This window comes from Anopheles gambiae, chromosome 2, assembly GCF_943734735.2.
Source record: "Anopheles gambiae chromosome 2, idAnoGambNW_F1_1, whole genome shotgun sequence".
NCBI lineage: Eukaryota > Metazoa > Arthropoda > Insecta > Diptera > Culicidae > Anopheles > Anopheles gambiae.
In genome coordinates, this window is record NC_064601.1 from 19697791 (window position 1) to 19718229 (window position 20439).

General features: G+C 46.8%; 1 protein-coding gene across 2 annotated transcripts; it reads left to right on the forward strand.

Moving 5' to 3' along the window:
* Positions 1-774: 774 nt before the first annotated feature.
* Positions 775-20406, forward strand: LOC1273633 (spastin). Of its 2 annotated transcripts, XM_061648457.1 has the most exons (6): positions 775-2391; positions 13754-13924; positions 14329-14787; positions 15920-16173; positions 16258-17137; positions 17215-20406. In XM_061648457.1, the coding sequence occupies exons 1-6, from the start codon at positions 1653-1655 to the stop codon at positions 17376-17378; spliced, it is 2667 nt and encodes an 888-aa protein (XP_061504441.1). In that variant the 5' UTR covers positions 775-1652; the 3' UTR covers positions 17379-20406. The 2 variants fall into 2 exon arrangements, with proteins under 2 accessions (XP_061504441.1, XP_061504442.1); XM_061648458.1 differs by lacking the exon at positions 14329-14787.
* Positions 20407-20439: the final 33 nt, after the last annotated feature.

A 20439-nucleotide genomic window follows, 5' to 3' on the forward strand; every position in this document is an offset into this window, starting at 1 on the left:
CCCTTGCAACAAATTTAGTCGGCTGCTACCAAGCTGGGTTTGTTGGAGGCAATCTTCCACCAATCAAACCGAGAGATCCAGAAGAGCCCGCACTGAATGTGAGATATATCGCACATTGATTCGCCCGGTGGTCCTCTATGGACACGAGTCTTGAACCACCCGAGCGGAGGATGCAAACGCTCTGGGCGTGTTTGAGCAACGTATCCTCCGGACCATCTTTGGTGGTGTGTTCGAGCATGGAGCATGGAGGAGAAGGATTAACAACGAGCTTGCTGAGCTGTATGGCGAACCGAGCAAGGCTGGCAGGATACGATGGCTGGGACATGTCATGAGGATGTCGGACTCATGCCCCAACAAGAACGTGTTCGACAGCGATCCCCAGTTCGGCATAAGGCGCAGGGAACCACAGCGAACACGATGGCTGGATCAGGTGAAGCAAGGCCTTTCGGAGATCTGATTTCTGCATTAATGGGAGGCTGCAGCCAGGGACCGAGCATCCTGGAGAATTATTGTTGACCGGACCATGCCACACTGACGTGCTCTGTAGTAAACAGGCCAACAAAAGAGAGAGAGAGAGAGATATATCAACAAACTACAATTTAAATTAAACTTAAACTTAACAAAACTAACAATTGGCTTTCCCAAGGTGCTGCAATTGATTTCCCCCCAGAGCTAGTAACAAAAAAAAATCCTACCGTACAGTCGAACGAGCAGTGCCCATTGCCTCAGGAAGCGACACCGTGTACACGCGCCCTAAGCACAAGCGTTGACAGCTGCGGGCAGCGAAAAGTTGTGTGCACCAGCAGCAACAACAAATGAGCAGCAGCAGTCTTTGTTTCGGTCACGGGCGTGAATTGTATCATCGTGCCGTGCCGTCCCAGTGTGTCTAGCTGTAGTCGGGCACAGTGCGGAACCATCTGCATAGGGGGATGATTTCCCGTAGCGATTTCGTTCTCCAAACGGGCAACTAGGTAGTGCTTCTCCGTAGCCTTACGATAGGTGGTTCCGTTCCGTTTGTAGCGTTTGTTCTTGTAACACCGTCGTGTAAATATAGCGTTTCCGTGTTAGTGCTCTAGTGCGACCAGCGAGAGTGAAGAAGCGCTCCGTGCGTTACTGTGCGTGTGTCGATGCGCACATGTGTGTGAGTGTGATTTTTGTAGTGTTATTTTGTGGCGATTGCGTCTGCACACCCATTATTCCCACGCCAACTGTGTGCTGTGCAGCATCCCCTTCACTATGCGATCGCTATGGTGAGCGGTGCTTTCGTTCGTGCTAGCATAGAAGTTCACAGTGCGTGTTGTGTAGTACCAGGGCAGGGCAGAAAGCAGTAGAGTTTGCCCCCACCCCGCTTACATGGGTATCATAAGGCGGGTGTCGTTGTTAGCCTTTCGTCCTGATTTGTTGTTCCCCGTTGCCAGTAGTAAGCGCGATAGGCGTAGCACGATTAGTACACTTTCGTTCGGTCCGTCTGTATGGTGAAGCGCCTGAGCGGCAGCGCTCATCGACCAGCGTGAAAGCAAAAGGAGCGTGGGTCTTGTGTTTTGGTGTTAAGCAAGGAGAGAGGCAAAGAAGAAAAATAAAAATCGCGCGCGCCACGGAAGGTTAGCAGCAGCAAGGCAATCCGTGGCCCCGGATCCGCGCCCGTGTGACCGATGGTGCGCAATAAATACACGCTAACCACCGCTGGCAAGTCGCCCAGTAAAAAATCGCGCACCGGCAGCCTGAGCAAGCAGCACGACGCCACCGGCGACGACGACGGCGAAACCGGCACCCTGGACGGCAGCGGAAGCGCCGCCGGCAGTCCTGTAGGAGGCGGAACCGACGCGGCCGCCAAACGATGTGACGGCGGCTCGGTCCACAAGCAAAACCTTTACATCATTTCGTTTCCCGTTATCTTTGTGTTTAACGTGCTGCGCTCGCTGCTGTATCAGTTGTTTATCGTTTTCCGCTACGTGTACAACTTCACCACGAAGGTGGTTTACCGGCCGGTCCGGAAGGAGTGCGGGCTGGAGATCGTGATCAACACGGATCAGCACGGCCATCATCACCATCACCATCATCGGCACAGTAGCCACAGCATCCACAGTACCACCGCCGCACAGCAGCTTCAGCAGCAACAGCAGCAGCAGCATCAATACAGCCTACTGCAACAGGAGCAGCACGGTGTCACAGAACCTCAGCAGCAGCAGCAGCATCAAGCGGCCCATCCGCTGCAGTGCTCACAGAGTGGCATTTTGGTAAACGGCGAAGGTCGCGAAATGTCCATCCAGCGGTCAGCGAGCGGCAGCCAGGTGGGTCCCGGGGATCCGCTGCTGGCGAAGCAGAAGCATCACCACCGGCGTGCGTTCGAGTACATTTCCAAGGCGCTCAAAATCGACGAAGACAACGAGGGTGAGTTGGGTGGGGCAGCATGGGCTTAGCTTCATTTCAATTTATTATTTAGCTTTTGTTTTGTTTTAGTTCTAAATGGCAAGTTTTATTTTGTAAAACAAAAAAACACACTGCTCGCGACTGCCTGCTCTCTGACATTCTCGCGTTATTGAGCAACAAATGCATAAGATATTTGGCGTCCTTCAACCACACGGCGAGCTCACAGAAATGGCATTGAGACAACTCGCTCAACCAGCAAATCCTGTCCTTTTACGGATTTGCAAACCTCGCCGAACTGATTCATTCCCCCTCAACCAACTGGTTGTGCACCAGTTTGAGGTTGTCAATGGAGGGACGATTTATTTTTATTATTTTCGTACAAAATGTCATCCCGGGCATACCTCTAGCACCCAACGCCAGCAGTACCTTTTTGCTGACGAACCATTATCCATTGCACGGGTGTGCAGCGGTATGTCGGCAGACTTGGCACCGATGGGGAATTTCCCATTGGTCATCACGCTAACGGAGACTGGCAGGCGAAAAATCCTTCCATTGAGTTTTAAAGGATGTGATTAATCTTGTCCACCCTGTGCACCTCGTACTGCCGGAGCCGTGCAAAAGGTCTGGCGTCTGGTTGAAGGAGCTTTTTAGCAAACTTTGCTCCCGGAAGAAAAAGTTAGCAATGGCGGAGTGTGTCGGTGGTGCCGTCTTTGTGTCGTCTGGAACGGCACAAAGCCAATCCGCCCAGCATTATTACAGACCCATGGAGAGGAAGGCCTGCGGAGGGACGGGGGTGGCAGGACAAAAGGGAATAGTTTCAATTCCGCTCGCTAGACACGTACACAGCGGAAAAATGTGTGCCGCCTGTCCGCTGGTTTCGTGCCGTTGCACATCGCTCCTTTTGCTGCACTTTTTGTGTTTGTGTCGTGCTGTTCAAGGATTAAGCTGCAAGGTGCCGTTCGGTGCATACCCCGGATGGTGGCGCCCCGCGCGGTGTTCTGCACTTTGGCTGCCGGTGCACTTTTACTTCCATTCTTGGTCCGCTCGCAATGCGCGCTCGTAAGTAATTGAAAGTTTTAATTTTGCTGCCAAACACTCCGGCAAGCGGCGGGGGTAAGTGTTTCTGCGTCCCCTGTTGGGATGAATTGAAAAGGTGGCGGCATTAATGGGAGGGCTATAGCTTGCAACATAAACCGCACGGGCACGTTGCGGCAAGGTGAACCGGGGTGTCGAGATGGTGTTGAATTTTATGCGAATTACCAGCCGACTTGGCTCGCGGAGGTCATTCACTTCCAGTCCTTAAGCGTGTGCTGAACGATTTTTGGCCCTGTTAACCCTGAACGATGACTCAGCTTTGGGGGGCAAACCTGCTCCAAAAGGGTAAACTTGTGCACATCACCTTGAAGTTGGCGAACTTGAATCAAATGAATTACAGCTAATCGCCGCTAATCACCATCTCTCGTCCAAGCGAAAGCACCTTTCTCTGGAAGGTGAAATTGGCCTCGCAAACACCTGCACAATTAATGTATCCTTGTGCTGGTTTTATAAAATTGTACTACTAACAACACGTTTGGAACACGCAATGCGCTCCAGAGTTCTGTGAAGGCGTCCTTATGATTAGTAATGCATGTCAAAGTCACTCTGCAAGCATCAAGAGTGGACACGCTGGAGCTTGTGTGGTGTGGTACGCATGAAGCCTTGTCCTATCCCAACGTTAACGAACACAAAGAACAAAAATGTTTAAAAAAAACACTCTCTCGACACACCAGGAAACGGCAAAGGTTTGGTCGCACTGGCGGCAAAAGACTGTTTGGGAACGGGTTAAATGGGACAAAAAGGAAACAAGGAAGGGAGAGGGAGAGCAAGCAAGCAACTGGGACATGCTGGAACTCAAAAAATCAATACATCCAGACGAGCGCCGATAAAAAATTAATCTTGTTACTTTTAGGTGCCTGTTGTTGGTGCGACTTGGCCGATGGCGTGACTGATGGCGGGACTATCGTGCTGGAAACATTTGAAACAACAGCCTTTCTTTTGTCTGTTGGTTTTTTGCTTATGTAATTTCGGAATGATGGTGAAGCACTATTAATTGTTAATATTTAAACGGAATGAGTACATCTCCAGGGTTGCCGGAAATAGGTCATTAAAATTAGGAAAAATCATTTGTGAAATTTCCTTCCTTTTGTAATCAGTTGCTGGTTGCTGTTTCTTGCGGAAAGTGAGCATTTTAATTCAATTTTCAATGTTATATTTTGCATCATTTATTTGCAAATATTTACAATTGTTTGTTTGATTTAATTTAGTTTCGTATATTTTTCTGAACAATTTCTGAGAGCTGACTTATTTACCTCCAACATACTACTCATGAAAAGCTTATTAAACTCGCTATCTAGATGTCCTTAGCAGCAGGTTCATTGGGCTGAAACTGTGCGTTCCCTTCAGCTTCGACCATGAGTACGTATCGGCAGTTAAATATCTATCGCTCCATTTACGGAAGCGCATCTATTGCACAAACCGAACGGTACAACAATCAGCACTGGAATAAATATGCAAACACCTTGCCCCACCATGCCCAAAACACACAATGGCAGTAAGCAATGGAACGGTGCAAATGCAACCGACTGCAACGGTACAGAACAAGAAACAATACGCCGCGGACACAATGGCGCACTACGACGGCTCCAGCTCGCGATATCGGGGAGTTGATGCGCGTTGATCAAATTTTAAATCGATCGGCCCGTTTCCTTCCGGTCCAGTGGTTCGCTGCTAACCGGCCAACACTTTTCAACACTTTAGCTGATTATGTGCGTTAGCGTGCTCTGTTTTCCCCTCCCGGGTGTCCGGTGGCGCCCGTTTATGGCGCACCATTTACGGCAAGAAGCGCTACGGGAGAGCGCTTCCGCAAAGGATTTCCGGATTTTGGGTGTATTTATTTTGTTCAACTTTACCATCGTTACAAAAAAACGCAGCTTTTTTTGTTGTTTCGTTGGACGTGAAGCCAAGTGGTATCGCAAACGCACATGACGCACCGTGAACACATACACACGCACACGCTACTAACCTAAATGTTGTTAGGATCGGTACCATAGATGCGAGGGGCGGGAGGCTCCAGGCCGGTCCGAAACCGGGTTTGCCGGTACCGGTATAATCGATACCGAATTCAAACGCGGGCTCCCCTACGCCTCGTTCCGTTGCTGTGGGCCGTTGCGACAAAACGTGGTACTTACGGCAGCATACGGCTAACACACCGAGGCAAGGTTGAATGACTGGCTGACTGACTGACTGGTCAGCAAAAGAAAAAAAGGGCTAAAAGGACGGTGTATGGCATGGGTAAAAGGGGTCTTTCGGAAGGATTCTTGGGAGAGTTTTGGGTATGTTGTGCTGACGCTGCTGTGCGTTACTGTGTTACTGTGTTTGAGGGCTCATAAAAGTGTCCTTTTCGTTCCATGACGACACTCGATTATCGAGCGTGATCGAGCGTTTACGGTCCTGTGTAAAATGGCAAATTATTATCCTGTCGTAAATTGTGACAGTTTCAGTGATTTTATTGTGCCTGATTTTTAACAACATTGTTTTATACCAGATAATTACAGTGTTTCCCTCCCTTAAACATCATTTGTTGAACTATCTGGCTTTATTGGACTTTACTTTCACGCGAAACTACCCTTTATAATGTAAGAAAAAGTATACCAAAATATCATAAATCATATAGCATCTGCTTGTCTCTCCTCTGTCTCCGTTCTCTTCCACAAGTCCTTCCCCCACTGTTTGCTTGTAAACATGCTGCGGCCAATCGATCGCCAAAGTTACGTGCTGTAAGTTTAATCAATTTCTGTATTCACCGTAACCAACCTGCCCTCCCTTCCATGTGTGTGTTTGTGTGGGAGGTTGAAAAGAAGCACATAAAAAGGGAGAAACACAAGCGCCTTTCAGCAGTGGATGATATCCTGGGGCGCGCACAAAGGACGGTAAAGTATTTGGCTTCGCCAGGCAAAGACAACCCCATCTTTGTGTTGTTTCTTCCAAAGGCGGTGGCAATTTTCTCCCGACACCAAATTGAGCAAAAGAAAATCGTTCATGACCGTGGTGGTTGGTGGGCTGGATGTGGGAGAAGGTTGTCGTGTGCGCCAGCAAACGTGCACTGAGTGCAGAATGATTGTTGGTCCGCCCCCTCTCTCTCTCCAGTACATGGTGCATGTGAGCATACACGCGACATAACTTATGTTTTATGTCATTTTTCCTCCACTTGCTTTATGTGTCTAGCGTTCCTTTCACACACACACACGGTACCGAACCGGTGTTGTGACCTCTTCCAGGGTGGGAAGCCTTTTCATGAGCCACCTTAGCAAGTGAAGTGTAGTCTGCCGCCTTAAACACAAACCCCTTATTGAGATTAAAATGGGGCAGCTATGGGAATGGTTTCTCCTCCGGGGAGGGGGACGGGACAATGTAATGGCGCGACGAATTTAATGTTCCCTTGTTTACACGTTTCACCTTTTCTCGATCACTGTCCAAACAAGTTTGGGGTTTTGCGCCATCACGCAATGCTTGTCTGCGAGTGCATTTTCCCTTTTCCCGTGGTTCTCCAATTCCAGGAAACTATAATTTTTAACCCCTTTAAAAGACCTTTCCAGCAATGGCTTGTCTCTAGTTTCTAGCGGGTTAATTGTAACAAGGTTACCCCGGGTGTGTACGATATTAAATTAGTTGCAAGTGCACCCGCATGCGTGAATGAACGGTCCAAGCTAAATATAGAGCTACCTCTGTGCAGGATAAACTGCTAATCTAATCGGTTCTTCTCCGTTTTCCCCATCAGGCATTGGTGCGCGAATGCGGTCAGTCGGCTCATTAAACAACCATATACGATTATTTATGCTTGGGTACAACAAGTGGTTCATCTATGTGTTTTAAAATGCTTTTATATCAGCTTAGGATTTATGATGGTACGATAAAGCGAGACCTTGGCCATTACGGTAGCTTACTGATTGGTTTTCGTAGCCACTGTGTCTGTCTTTCATACAAAGAAATCAAACTAAAACACTCTTTGTGCACAGAGAAATTCGAGCTTTAACACGTTTCATCATGAATTTTTACCGCGTGCTTTGGCTTATTTGCGCTGGCGTCAAGCTGGCATGAATCACAATGCTCCTCTCCCCATCGGCAAGTTTCCTTTTTTGGTACACCCGTTACTACAGATACACACTTCCACAGAGCAGCATCAGACGCTACCTTACTGATATAATTACATTTTGCATGTTTATCCATTTTGTTTTCTTTTCTTACCGCCCACATTTACCCTTTAACACGTGACCTTCGAGCCAGTGTGCCAATCTGTTGTACAGTCGCCTCATCAAATTTGTCATCAAAAGTTCCTTTCCCCCATTTGGCCGGTTTGTGACTCCCGTTCGCGAGAGAGGCGGTGGTGGTGGTGAACAGGTTTTTTCCGATTCTGCGCATAATTCCTTCCAACCCAGTTTCATCCCTGCTACTGCTGTATTACACCGTGCCCCCCTAACACATGTTGTTGTGTCCTTATTGGCCTGCTGGCTCTGTGGAGGGGATCCCTGCTACAGAATGAAACGGAACCCAAACTACAGATGGGTACTCCCGAACGATTGGATCGGAGAATATCGCGATGGTGTAATGTTTGACTGTTAATATTACGCAAGCAAACAACAACCCGCGCAAGTGATGATGATGATGATGCTGCTAAAATTTGGCAGAATGTATACACCACCCGGCTGGTGGGACTGTTGCCGGGCTGGCTGGCTGGCGTGCTTACATGCTTGTGTGATGATTTCACAGCCAGAACAAATGAATTTGGAATTAATTTACCATTGCCAGAGCACTTAATGGATGCTTCGGCAGGCTGGACGAACACTACACTCAAGTAGCGCTGTGTACTGTTTGCTTCTCTATCATCTCCCACGCTTGTGGTGAAGTTCGGTGAAGTCGAAAGTTTTTCCCCTGTTAGCAAAATCCACTAATGGAACGGTACGGAATTGTGAGGCCCATTTGCGGGTGGATGCACGGAGGGTTGGAGCTGATCAATCAATAAATATTCGATCCAACTGGCAAATCGCTGACCGGCAGTGCCAATGCCAATGTTCGACAGTGCGATACTTCAGCCGAAACACTGCAATAAGGAGCTTGAGGCAAAGCTAATACAAAAAAAGAAAGAAAATCTATATGTATGCCGCTTACACATATTTCCTTCCGCCGCACGCAAACTACCTTCAAACGGTTCCGAACGTGTCCTTTTTTTCTCTCTGGTCATGCTGCAGGACTTACATTGCGGTATTAAAAGAATCCTTTTTCGGCTGTCCTTTACCGCTACGCGGGGATATTGCGGACAGAGAGTGAAGCACTTTGGCCGGTGAGAGGGGACTTAAAGGGAAGATGAGGCATTGGGGCGATGATAGGAACTTTTTATTTTAACGAATACGTATACAATCCCAATAAATGGTAGCTTGTTACAAGGCACTTTGGAGTGTGTTTTTGATCGAAGATTCATGAAGGTAATTTATGGAAAACCCCTTTGCCGTGATAACGTTTTCCAGCAAAAAGGTGTAGTCCATTTTATTTGCTGCCAAATTAGATAGTTGTCTCCGTACAACGAATAGATGTAGTTCGTGCTATAGATGTCGCAAAAGACTGGAATGACAGGATTACGGTCGATACACGTTTGACATTGTGGAAATGAGAATTTTGTTGATTAAAAGTGAAACTTTTGATGTTGGGCTGGCTAGAGAACCCTATTAATGACAATGTTAAATCTCAGAATTTTGTGTATGTAGTAGTGATGTGCTCTCTGGAGCGCACCTACGACTTCGATCCTATTCGGACTATTGTTAGTCCGATTCCGATTTCGGCAAACCACGAACCACTAGTTCTAACCGCAGTCGGAGTCGTCCGAAGTCATCCGGAATAGTGATGTGCTCTTTAGAGCGTACCCACGACTCCGATCCGACTACAGCAAAATGGGAACCACTAGTTCCGCCCGGAGTTTTAGTCATCCGGGACGTCTCGGACTCGTCTCGTCGTTCGGAGTCGTCTGAAGTCGATAGGAATCCATCGGAGTCAACCGGAACCGAAGTGATTTGTAATTTGCTGGTGATTAGGTATTTCATTTCGTTGTGTTTTTTTGTCTTTCACTTTGTGGATGCACTTCGTATACAGGGCCTTGTTTCGAATGCCGACTCCGACCAACTCCGAACTCGGGCGACTCCGGACGATTGCAGACTTCTCCAGACGATTCTGAACGACTCCAGACAATTGTTTATTGTTTATATACATTCTCTCCGTTAGTTTATTGTTTATAACTTTGTTTTATACGCCTCCTCTGTCCGTTTCCATGCGTACAACATGGCCAGCCCACCGGAGCCTGGCGAGCTTGATACGCTGTACGACAGTGAGGTCGCCGTACATCTCGTATAGCTCGTCATTATAGAGGCTCCATTGTGTTTCCACACATACGGGGCCAAGTATCCTTCTGAGCATCTTCCTCTCGAACGCGGCTAAGAGGGTTTCGTCAGATTTGGACAGTGTCCATGTATGTGAGTACTCAGAGGCGTATGTGAGTACCGGAACTATATAGGTACTATATAGTCCCAGCTTCGTCCGTCGCGACAGGTTCTTTAAGGTGAACTGATTTTTCAGGCTGTTGAATGACCGGTTGGCAGCCAGCATTCTTGCGCGCAACTCAGCTTCCATGCTATTGTCGTTGCTGACCTTTGACCCAAGATAGGTGAATTGTGGGACGACTTCAAAAGTGCGTTCACCTATCTGTTCTTACTCCCTATATCTTAATATAGTAATATATCCTAACCTTACGCAAAGTCCAGGAATTAATACGGTCACGGGAAATAACATTGAGAGGACAATTACACAATAAGGATAACGTACACAAAGAATACTGCTGATTAAGGGTGTGAATGCATCTTCGAAATTCGAATACAGCGGAAAGATTGAAATTGAACTAGTAAAGAAGCTTCATTGAAAGTGCTGCAATTGCCTTTAAAAGCCGAACATTCTGTCCACAGCAAGTATGGCGAGTCGGAACATACAAGTGAGAGAGCGAACAAGTAGACATATCAATGCTGGGCGGACCTACCTTTTGAAGATGGTTCCGAAATTTTCGGTATCAGATCGGAGCCAACTCCGGATGTTTGCCGTATCTTTGCCCATCACTAGCATGTAGTACAGTTCCCAATTGACATTTTCGAGCACGAATAATCCGGAATTCGAGCAAATTCCCTTAAACTGGAGCCTTAAACTTCCCTTAAACTGCACCAGTTTAAGGGAATTTAGAAAAAGGCCTTTAAAATCAACTGTGATGTGGCTTTTTCGTTGTTTTCTTCTAGATTCGCTCGAAAATGATGTTTTCTATCGTTATAATTGGTCAGGTAGCCATTTTATACTTAAAAAATATTGATTTTTTATAAAATAACGTCACACAAAATTAGCTTTTGTTTTTCATCAAAAATCTAAGCTATGTGTGTAAAATGAGCTCGACGGCATCGTCAATCGATAGAAGCAAGTCTAATTTACGAACTCACCAAATTTTAGCGCTTTCAACACACTCGATCAGACACAAATCCACAATTTCAGGCGTATCGAGTACTAATCGAGCAGATATGGGAAAACAATTTCGAGCAAATGTCATTTGGGTTGTCAACTCACAGTTTAAAATATCTGATTTCATGTTTGAGATAGCACATTGTAATCTGCAGTACAAAACTTTTATTTTAAATCATAAAATTTAACAGTGGTGACGGTTCGTTCGTAAAGTAAAGATGACCGTGTCTGGTGGTGAGCTTTTTCGTTCCTATTTTTCCTTGTGCCGTACGCGGCAAAGCTCTACACGTGTCAACTTTGATGCCATTTCTCACTGGAGAGTAGCGAAAGTTTTGTCTCGAATTCTTCACGAGCACAAGGAATGCTGCTGTGTGATGTGCCATGAATCAGCTTTCCTTTTATTACTCCTCGAGCTTGCAACCAGAATGCACACGGCTGAAGTTAAAAAAAAGGTCTTCTTTTAGACATGAAAGAAAGGAACGGTACCGGAGCAATGCAAGGACATTTCCTAGCACCGAGCAAATGGCTGGCCGTCGAGCTCGTCCTTCTCCGGAACGGAAATATCAATCCAGCTTAAGATGCACAATCATCCCCCTCGTCCCCCATTTCCCTCTCTGTCGTGCTATTAAAATGTGCAACTTCTATTGTTGGGTCCTCCGTTCGTTTCGTTTTTGTTCGTGGTTTATGATACTTGCATGAGATGGTTTAAAGGTTCCAGTACTGTTGATGATGTTTCCAGTTTAAAGCGACTGCTGATGTTGTTATCCTCCCCCGGGGCCTCTTTGTGCCAGCTGGCTGTGTGTGTGTGTGTGTGTGTTTTTTTTTGCGTGGTATTCTCGCGAGAAATCACCAAACAATCTTGCGTACCCTTGGAGCTGGGGGGCTTCGATGGCAGGGAAGTTCCATCATCACCATCATCATCCCCACAGCTCGGCACGGTTGGCATCGTCGTATGTTATGCCGCGTCGACAAATTGTCAGCTGTGCTTTGCATCATTATGCTGCAATCCCTCGCGGGCGTTGAAGCGGCATCATATCGTTCCACTCGTCGCCATCTATGCAGTGGAGTGCACAGGTGTGATGGTACAAAAAGAGTGGTGTCGTCGCTTCGGGATCGCTTCCGGACGACACGAGCACACAACACAGCACAACACATCATCTACTTGGCACACATTTGGTCGCTTGTCGGTGATGAGTAGCGCGCTGCGCTCGTTTCTTGTTAGTTTCAACCCGTTTTTTTCGTTTGACGGTGACACTAATGTTGTTTTAAATTAGGTTATTATAAGCTGTGGAAAGTGGCATCCGGAGTGACATACACGTGTGTAGTGCTCAAGTTAAGCAAGTTAGTACTCAACGCGGCTCCTCCTATTGTGATGCTCCTGATGAGCAGTCGTTACTTGTTAACTATCGACTGTTGAACGCTTTTTTAAAGGGATATTTAATTTAAAATGTTTAAAATTTTCTAAAATATTTTGAGGAGTACAATTTATTATTTTTCAATGATTTTCCAAGGATAAACTATATTCTTTAAATTTCGATCCATTTTTTCCCCATTTAAGTAATACCGTTTTAAGTGGAACATCATGCTTTGTATGACCTCAGCACAGTCCAACTATTTTGATTGAAGTTCTCCTCAACATTCAACTAATTAAAATAACAAGCAATACAAGGACAAGCATGGTAACGCTTCATCGGTACTAAAAGGGCTTATTAAGGTCGGATTAGAGGTTGAAATGCTGCTCAAAGCATCTGTAAGTTAACCAACCAACTAACCAATCACAGCTATCCAGAAGGTCCAGAAGAGGCATTGCTCTTACTCACAACCAATTCTTTGGATAATAACCATCGCTGAGAGAAGGGCCTTGGTAATTGAACAAATACTCAAGATCTCCGTCCACAGTGGTACGCTGATTTTTCTGTAATTTCCCTAAGACTCTTGCAGAAGACACGAGCTTTTGCGTGACCTTCAGGAGAAGCTCGCTTTGAACTTTAAACTTGAACGAGTGTTTGGAATCCCTCTAACAACCGCTTAAGCGCTTGGCTTTACCATGTCTCGGCTACTTAAACGATGTTCTTTCTACAATACAATTTCTCTCTCCCTTAAATGACAATCTAATTCTATTTTCACGAAACAAAAGCAACACTTTCGCTTGCCAAAGCACAAGTGTGTGTGTGTGTGTGTGTGTGTGTGTGTGTGTGTGTGTGTTTGTTTTAAACCTCGTAAGCAAATCGACAACACTGTTGTTTGCAGCCCAAACAGTGTTGGAGCATTCGATTTTGGCAAGCTGTTCCCCCCCTATCATCGTAATGCAAATTTGATCCCGATATAGGTATGGTGGTGGGTCTGGTGTGTACCGTTTTGTATCGATGCTTTTGGGAAATGGATGCAGTAGTGGTGCAGAGGTATTATTGGCTTCGAGACAACAGTGCAAAACCGTTGCAGACCCAGCTGTGCACCACCGCCACAAGACTGTGGTGTGTCGTTGTGGTGTGCTTGCAGCGTGTCTTCGTCCTCGTTTGGGGAGGGAATGCGAAAATTGCTTTATTAACGACATAATTGAAGATTAAGTGTGGTGGGGCGGTGTGGTAAGTGTGATTCCATCGTTTTTTTTTAATTTACTTTTGGGTGCAGTAGCTTGTAAACCTGGATGCCCATGCAACAGTGTGTGGATTACGTTTACTGCTTAATTTGCTGTGTCTGTGATTTATATTTAGCTAGCTGGAAATGATTGCACGCCGATTCGGTAACGTTGACTGCAAACAGTAGCTTTACTATGTTGCTTTCCTTCTTTCCTTCTCTTCCGCAGATCAAAAAGAGCTGGCCATCGAGCTGTACCGGAAGGGCATACTGGAGCTGGAGCGCGGCATCGCCGTCGAGTGCTGGGGTGGCCGGGGCGAGGTCTGGGAGCGGGCCCAGCGGCTGCACGATAAAATGCAAACCAACCTCTCGATGGCACGCGATCGGCTGCAGTTTCTGGGTATGTTGTGTGTGTGTGTGTATGGAACGGAAGTATTTGCATTCAACGTGTCTGGTGGTGTGCGAGCTTTTGCAAATGTTCTCCCCGACCTTTGCCTGTAAATTGTTGCTTCTTCTCCAGTTGTACTCTAACCAGTGTAGTAGTAGTAGTGTGTGTGTAGGTAATGTAGATCACCGTTTGGTTGTTGTCCCCATGGGAGCAGCGAATGGGTGGTGGTGGGTGGCTTTGGCTTGATTGTTTTCCATTCTTCGCTTTTACACTGAGCTGCTAATGCTTATCCAGGATGCTAACTGCTTGGTAGTGTATCTCGGTGACGGGTTCGGGTTTAAGTTAAGCCCTTTTGTTTTGCGTATTTTTTTTTATTATTTTCATTTTCCATCCCCATCTCCCCATCCCCATGCCAGAACTTATGCTGGAAGCGAAACGGCTTGAGTTGCTCGAAGGCAGCGAGCAAGGCGAGCAAACGCACAAGCAACCATCACACTCCACCGTACGGCGCCAGAACACGTTCACCGTCGGCGATGAGGACACCTCGACCGCGTTGTCATCCGCGAAAGCCGCCACTTCCGGTGGTGCTGCTTCTGCGCCCGAACGAAAGTTTAAGCTACCCATGTTCATTCCATCCGACCTGCACGAAACGGGCAGTGGCACCAGAAGTCCCACCACCACCCTGCCTTATCGGGACGTGAAATCAAAGCTGCACAGTACGCCGACCGAGAACAGGATGGTATCGTTTAATGAAAACTGTACCATCACCACCAACCACCATCCGGCCCGCGGTACTGCTGCTTCGTCGAGGCCAACAACGGCCGCCACTGCGCCTGCCACACCATCACTGCCCATTAAACAAACCGCCAGCGAAGGTAAGCCGCTCTCCCCGCACACCGAACTCATCAGCTCATCTATATCCTTATTGTTGCGGTACAGCACCGGGAAAGAATGTGGAAACAAGCGCCACTCTCTAACCGTGAGAAGAGGACACAAGCGCACGGAAAGGACTTTACCAAACAGACCCGGGACGGGTCTGGAGCTTTTGCAGGATAACAAAACGTGTCTGCCATCCTACTTCGGGCTGCTTGTTGCGGGCGTGATCAGGACGATGATGATAACGATTGTATAGTAATGTTGATAAACAAACCATCCTCCACTTGACAAGGTTGCTTGTGAGCATCATTATCGTAAAGTGCAAAGCATCGGCAAGCAAACAAAGGACAGGGAACGCATTTTCACATTATATGGGGAATGATTTTCCTTTATCGTGTGCTTTCTACACACAAAAAAGATCGTTTATTGTGTTATTTTTGCGTGTCTCGGAAGTATGCTTTTTTATTATGAACCACAGGCTCATACGCCCGATCACTGCGTATCTTTGTTTTTTTTTGTGTTAGCTTTATGTAGCGCAATTTAAGTGGTTTTAAACAAGCAGCACAGATTAGTTTAGTAAATCACTTTTAGGCTATTTTGTATAATTTCTTTGTTGTCTTCTATTACGCTTAGCACCTTTTCTATGTAGCACTTTATCAGCTTTAGTTTGACAATGATTAGAAACTGTTCTCTTAGACAGCTTTTTAACTCACTTGTTGTACCTTACTTATTTTAATGTATGCATGCATTTACCTCGTTGAGGAGCGTAGATTTCAAGTTCAATCACACGCCTGCACCCGTACAACCCACGCAAGGTTCACGTTTTACATTAATGGGAGCACCCTAGAAGCATATAAATTGCCACAGTAATAACGAGCAAACCCACAACACTTGTGGAAAGCTTGATTTCCGTTTTGTAATTGCACGATCGTCCTTCCCCGCTGTGTATCCTTTAACTCTCTGTCCCACTCAACTTCCTGTCGCAGTTTAACGAGTGAATATTTTATTTGACCCTTTTTTTCGGGAGGAGGTTAATCTTACGAGCGAGACCATACCGCGCTACAAACACTCTCTAACATCGCATCGTTATGTTTTTTTCTCTCTCTCTCTCTCTTCCTTTTCATCACACAGCATCCGGGCGGAAATTAACAGTCGGCTACAAGCGTCCCGGCAATCTGGGCGTGATGAATAAATCGCAAACCCTGCCCCGCAGCATGGGCGGCACCCGCACGACCCCGACCGGAACGGGCGGAGCGGGCGGCATTGCCGGCGGGCTCGGGAACGGCGGTACGTACGGCGGCAGCATCGTGGGCGGTGGTGCGGGAATGCCAAAAATTGTGCCAAAACCGGCCGCAACACCACCTGCCATCAGGCGTCAGTTTTCCGTAAGCATCCCGGTTTCACACTCTCTCTCGCTCGCTCTCTCTTGCTCTCTCTCTGAAACATTTCTTCCCGTTTTACCATTGCAGATTCCTGGAAGCTCGCCAGTGCGGAAGGCCAGCAATGGTTATGGTAGCAAAAATACGCCACCGCCACGCTCGAAAACTCCCCTCGCCGGTCAGCAGCCGCAGCAACCTCAGCAGCAGCAGCAGCAGCCACAAATTTCCGTCAAGGGCGTTGAACCGAAGCTGGTACAGATCATCATGGACGAGATAGTCGAGGGCGGCGCCAAGGTCCAGTGGCAGGACATTGCCGGCCAGGAGGTGGCGAAGCAAGCGCTCCAGGAGATGGTCATCTTACCCTCCGTGCGGCCAGAACTCTTCACCGGGCTGCGTACACCGGCGAAGGGGTTGCTGCTGTTCGGGCCACCGGGCAACGGCAAAACGCTGCTGGCCCGTGCCGTCGCGACCGAATGTTCCGCCACGTTCTTCAGCATCTCGGCCGCAACGCTCACGAGCAAGTACGTGGGCGACGGGGAGAAGCTGGTGCGCGCCCTGTTTGCGGTCGCGCGCGAGCTGCAGCCGTCGATCATTTTCATCGACGAGGTCGACTCGGTGCTGTCGGAGCGGAGCAGCAACGAGCACGAGGCAACGCGCCGGCTGAAGACGGAGTTTTTGGTCCAGTTCGATGGGCTGCCGGCCAACTCGGAGGCGGACCGGATAGTGGTGATGGCCGCCACCAACCGGCCCCAGGAGCTGGACGAGGCGGCGCTGCGCCGGTTCCCGAAGCGTGTCTACGTGACGCTGCCCGATCGCGATACGCGCGAGCTGCTGCTGCGGCGGTTGCTGCAGAAGCAGGGCAGCCCGCTGAGCGATGCCGATCTGGCCCATCTGGCCCAGCTGACGGAGGGTTACTCGGGGTCGGATTTGACGGCACTGGCGCGGGACGCGGCGCTGGAACCGATACGAGGTAAGGTCGGCCTTGCAGAATGCGGATGTTGAGACTGGTGGGGGAAATACTAACAAACCCGATTGCTTTTTTTGTAGAGCTTAACGTGGAGGAGGTGAAAAATATGGACCCGACGAAGCTGCGCAGCATCCGGGAGAGCGATTTTCACAACTCGCTCAAGCGCATCCGCCGCTCAGTGGCACCGCAAAGCTTAGCCGCGTACGAGAAGTGGCTGCAGGACTTTGGTGACGTTACGCTATAAGCAGGTGGAATGGGTACAGGAAGGCACCTCGTAGGAGGTTTTAGGACGCACAAACATGTCGCAGGAAGTGTGTGTGGCCATTATGAAGAGGGAGGCAGTAGGAAAGCTGGCATCGGTCTGATGCGGACAGGTGCGGACACAGGTCCCTTGTTTCAAAGCAGACACACACACATTTAGTAGAGCGTGTGGTACTCTGGTATATATGTATAAGACAAGTAATTCCCCGCCTGCGATTAATCATCTTGCTGTTGTTGTGTTCTTATCCTTGGTTGTGAAATCGTCACTAGACAATGACTTACGGTGTTGCGTGTGTCGATGCGACGGTGTGTATGTATGCGTATTATGTATAGTTGTATGTTCGCTTCACTCGCAAGCTCTTTTTTTTCTTGTTAATCACATCGTCTACACGATCTTTAGCTATTATGCGTATTTGTACATTTCAGTTTAGTTGTTGTACGCCTATAGGGTAGGCGTAAGGAAAGACACTCACACATTTGCACTTAAACTTAGCTACAGAACAAACCGTCTAGATAGCAATGATTATTCCTCAAACTCCAAATGCTCGTGCTATCGTGGTTTGTTTTGCCTTTTCCTTAATCGTTTGTGTACCGATCCGGCTAGGTAAACAACTAACCGTTTGGTGGTACTGCCCAATGAATGTATATAATGGAGATGATGTGCGGAAGCGAAACGGAGTGTCCAAACCAACCGACCGACCGTAGCATTGTAGGTTAATTCAATGTTGTAAGCATCTATCCTCGCAAACGAATAAGAAAACAAAACAATCTCCGTTTGCCGCTCGTTCGAAAGTGAACAAAGTTTCTATTATACAAGTATTCTTACTTTATCACTATTGCAACCAGTTGTGATGCCGTGCGATGCTTTAGATGCTGCGCGAAGGAAGGTGAACGCGAGACAGGAAATCAAACAGAAATTTGGTATTTGTCGGTGTAAAGAACATGTAAACAAGCTGAACAAACTGGGTACGTTATTGGTTGTTTTGTTTATTTCTCTTTCTTCAATATGTACATGCTTAAGAATTTTAGAGGCTTTGTTTATTGTTTAAGTGTAAAAGAGTAATGGGGAGATTCGCTGGCTTCTACCGAAAACGGCACAAACACGTACTGTTTGTACCATTACAAACGGTTTTATACAATGGATGCTGCTTGAATGCGTGTGCGCTTGATGAGCTCTCGGCATACCACGGTTTACGCATTAGCATGGGCAACGAATGCAACAATGTGTTGTACAATTACAGCGACATCCCAATTACGCAGGCACATCGGGATATTAGTTTGAGCCAAATTGGTTTACCATTTTAAATGTTTTTATAAAAGAGTTAGCAAACACAGCTGCAAAATGCAAGATGTTTCCATTCCTTTAATTGCTTTAATTCACCCTACACATTAGCTTTCCCTTCTTTTTTCTCTTAATGTGAAACAGCAGTTGCCTTGAAATTGAAACCGAAACAGCCTGATGAACCGTTCGGGTCTTAATCAAAGAAACAAAAACAAAACATTACAAAATAACAAAACGAAAAATAAATCAAACGCAAAAAAAAACAAAAACCATTCGCTTTTAACGCATCATAAACATACATTATTAGCATCGTCAAGCAATACCATCACCATCACACACAAGCTTCTTCCGCGGGGAGTAAGGGAACGGCACAAAAACGGGAACTCTCCATTTGCGGAACGCGGGAAGCCCCCGTCACACATAAACGCAATCATTGCGCATAACGCGCTCCGCAAACACGCCAAAGCAAATGCCTCAACCAAAAGTAATGCCGCAATCACAATACGCAGCAAATTTGTCGATAAGTAGAAACATGCATACATGCATGGACAGGAGCAGTAAGTCTTACGGTGCATCCAAGTGCATCCAAAATCAAACACACACACACAGTCGTTTGGCGGATACAGTGCTCTACTATACAAATAACAAATCGTAACCGCTGGGAGCGTAGATTCGAACGACGACGACGGAATTTGTACAAAAAGATACACCAAACTAATCACACACACACACACTACTACACACAACTAAAGCAGATAGGATTTTGGGGGTAGTATGGAGAAATTCACACCAAGCTTAGGGAAGTTTTAGCATGAGTTTTGTGTTCACTTTGCAGCAGGTTACCATATAGCTATAGCGTTCTCTAACCGTTATTCACTCTCCCTTCTCCCTTCGTGTTGCTCGTCAGCTACTTAGCGTGTTGGTTTATGTCGTTTCATAGCGATTGGGGCTTTTCTTCCTGTATCCTTTACAAAACTTACTTAGCAAAAAAAACACACATTCCATCCAGTAGTGATGCAACACAAAGCACAGAATGGCAAGCAATCAGGCGAACAAGATTCAAAGGTTTTCCCGCTCGCCCTTTTTCTGCTCTAATGAGCATTACTAGTAGGCTGTGGTGCTGTTTTAGAACAACGCGCCGTCAGTAATGTGTTGTGCTGGGTAGGTGAATTGGTGATAGACATAAAAAAACGGGACACACATTTAATTAGCATTGGAATTGGTCCCTCAATCTCTCTCTCTTTACTGGCCGAAAACAACGATCGTGGAACGGATTGCGACTGCGCTTTGCGGGCGCATAATTACGGCGTACGTAACGTCCATTGGAATCCTTAGCGTGTAACAGTAGTGTAAGCAAGCACCCAAATCAGTTTTAGCAGTTGCTTATCGCGCGAAAAAGATAACAAACAAAAGGGGAAAAAAGAAGAAGAAAGCAAAAGTGGAAACCGAGTGAGTTGCTAACATTAGTAATAGTAGTAGTAGTAGTGGTAGTAGTAGTAAATAAAACAGAAAATAGATAAGAACAAAAAGCAAACAACATAACCACACAATAAACGATAAAAGAGCAAACAACACAAAGTAGATTTCATAAAAGCATTCACACAAACATAATAAACACATACACATACACAAACCAGAGGATGGAAACGAATGAAACAAAAGATCCATCTCATATCCGTCAAGAAGACAGAAATAAAACTAATCCAAAAGAAATGAAAACAAAATTGAATCACGATTCGGCTTTCGGAAGTGTTTAAAATGA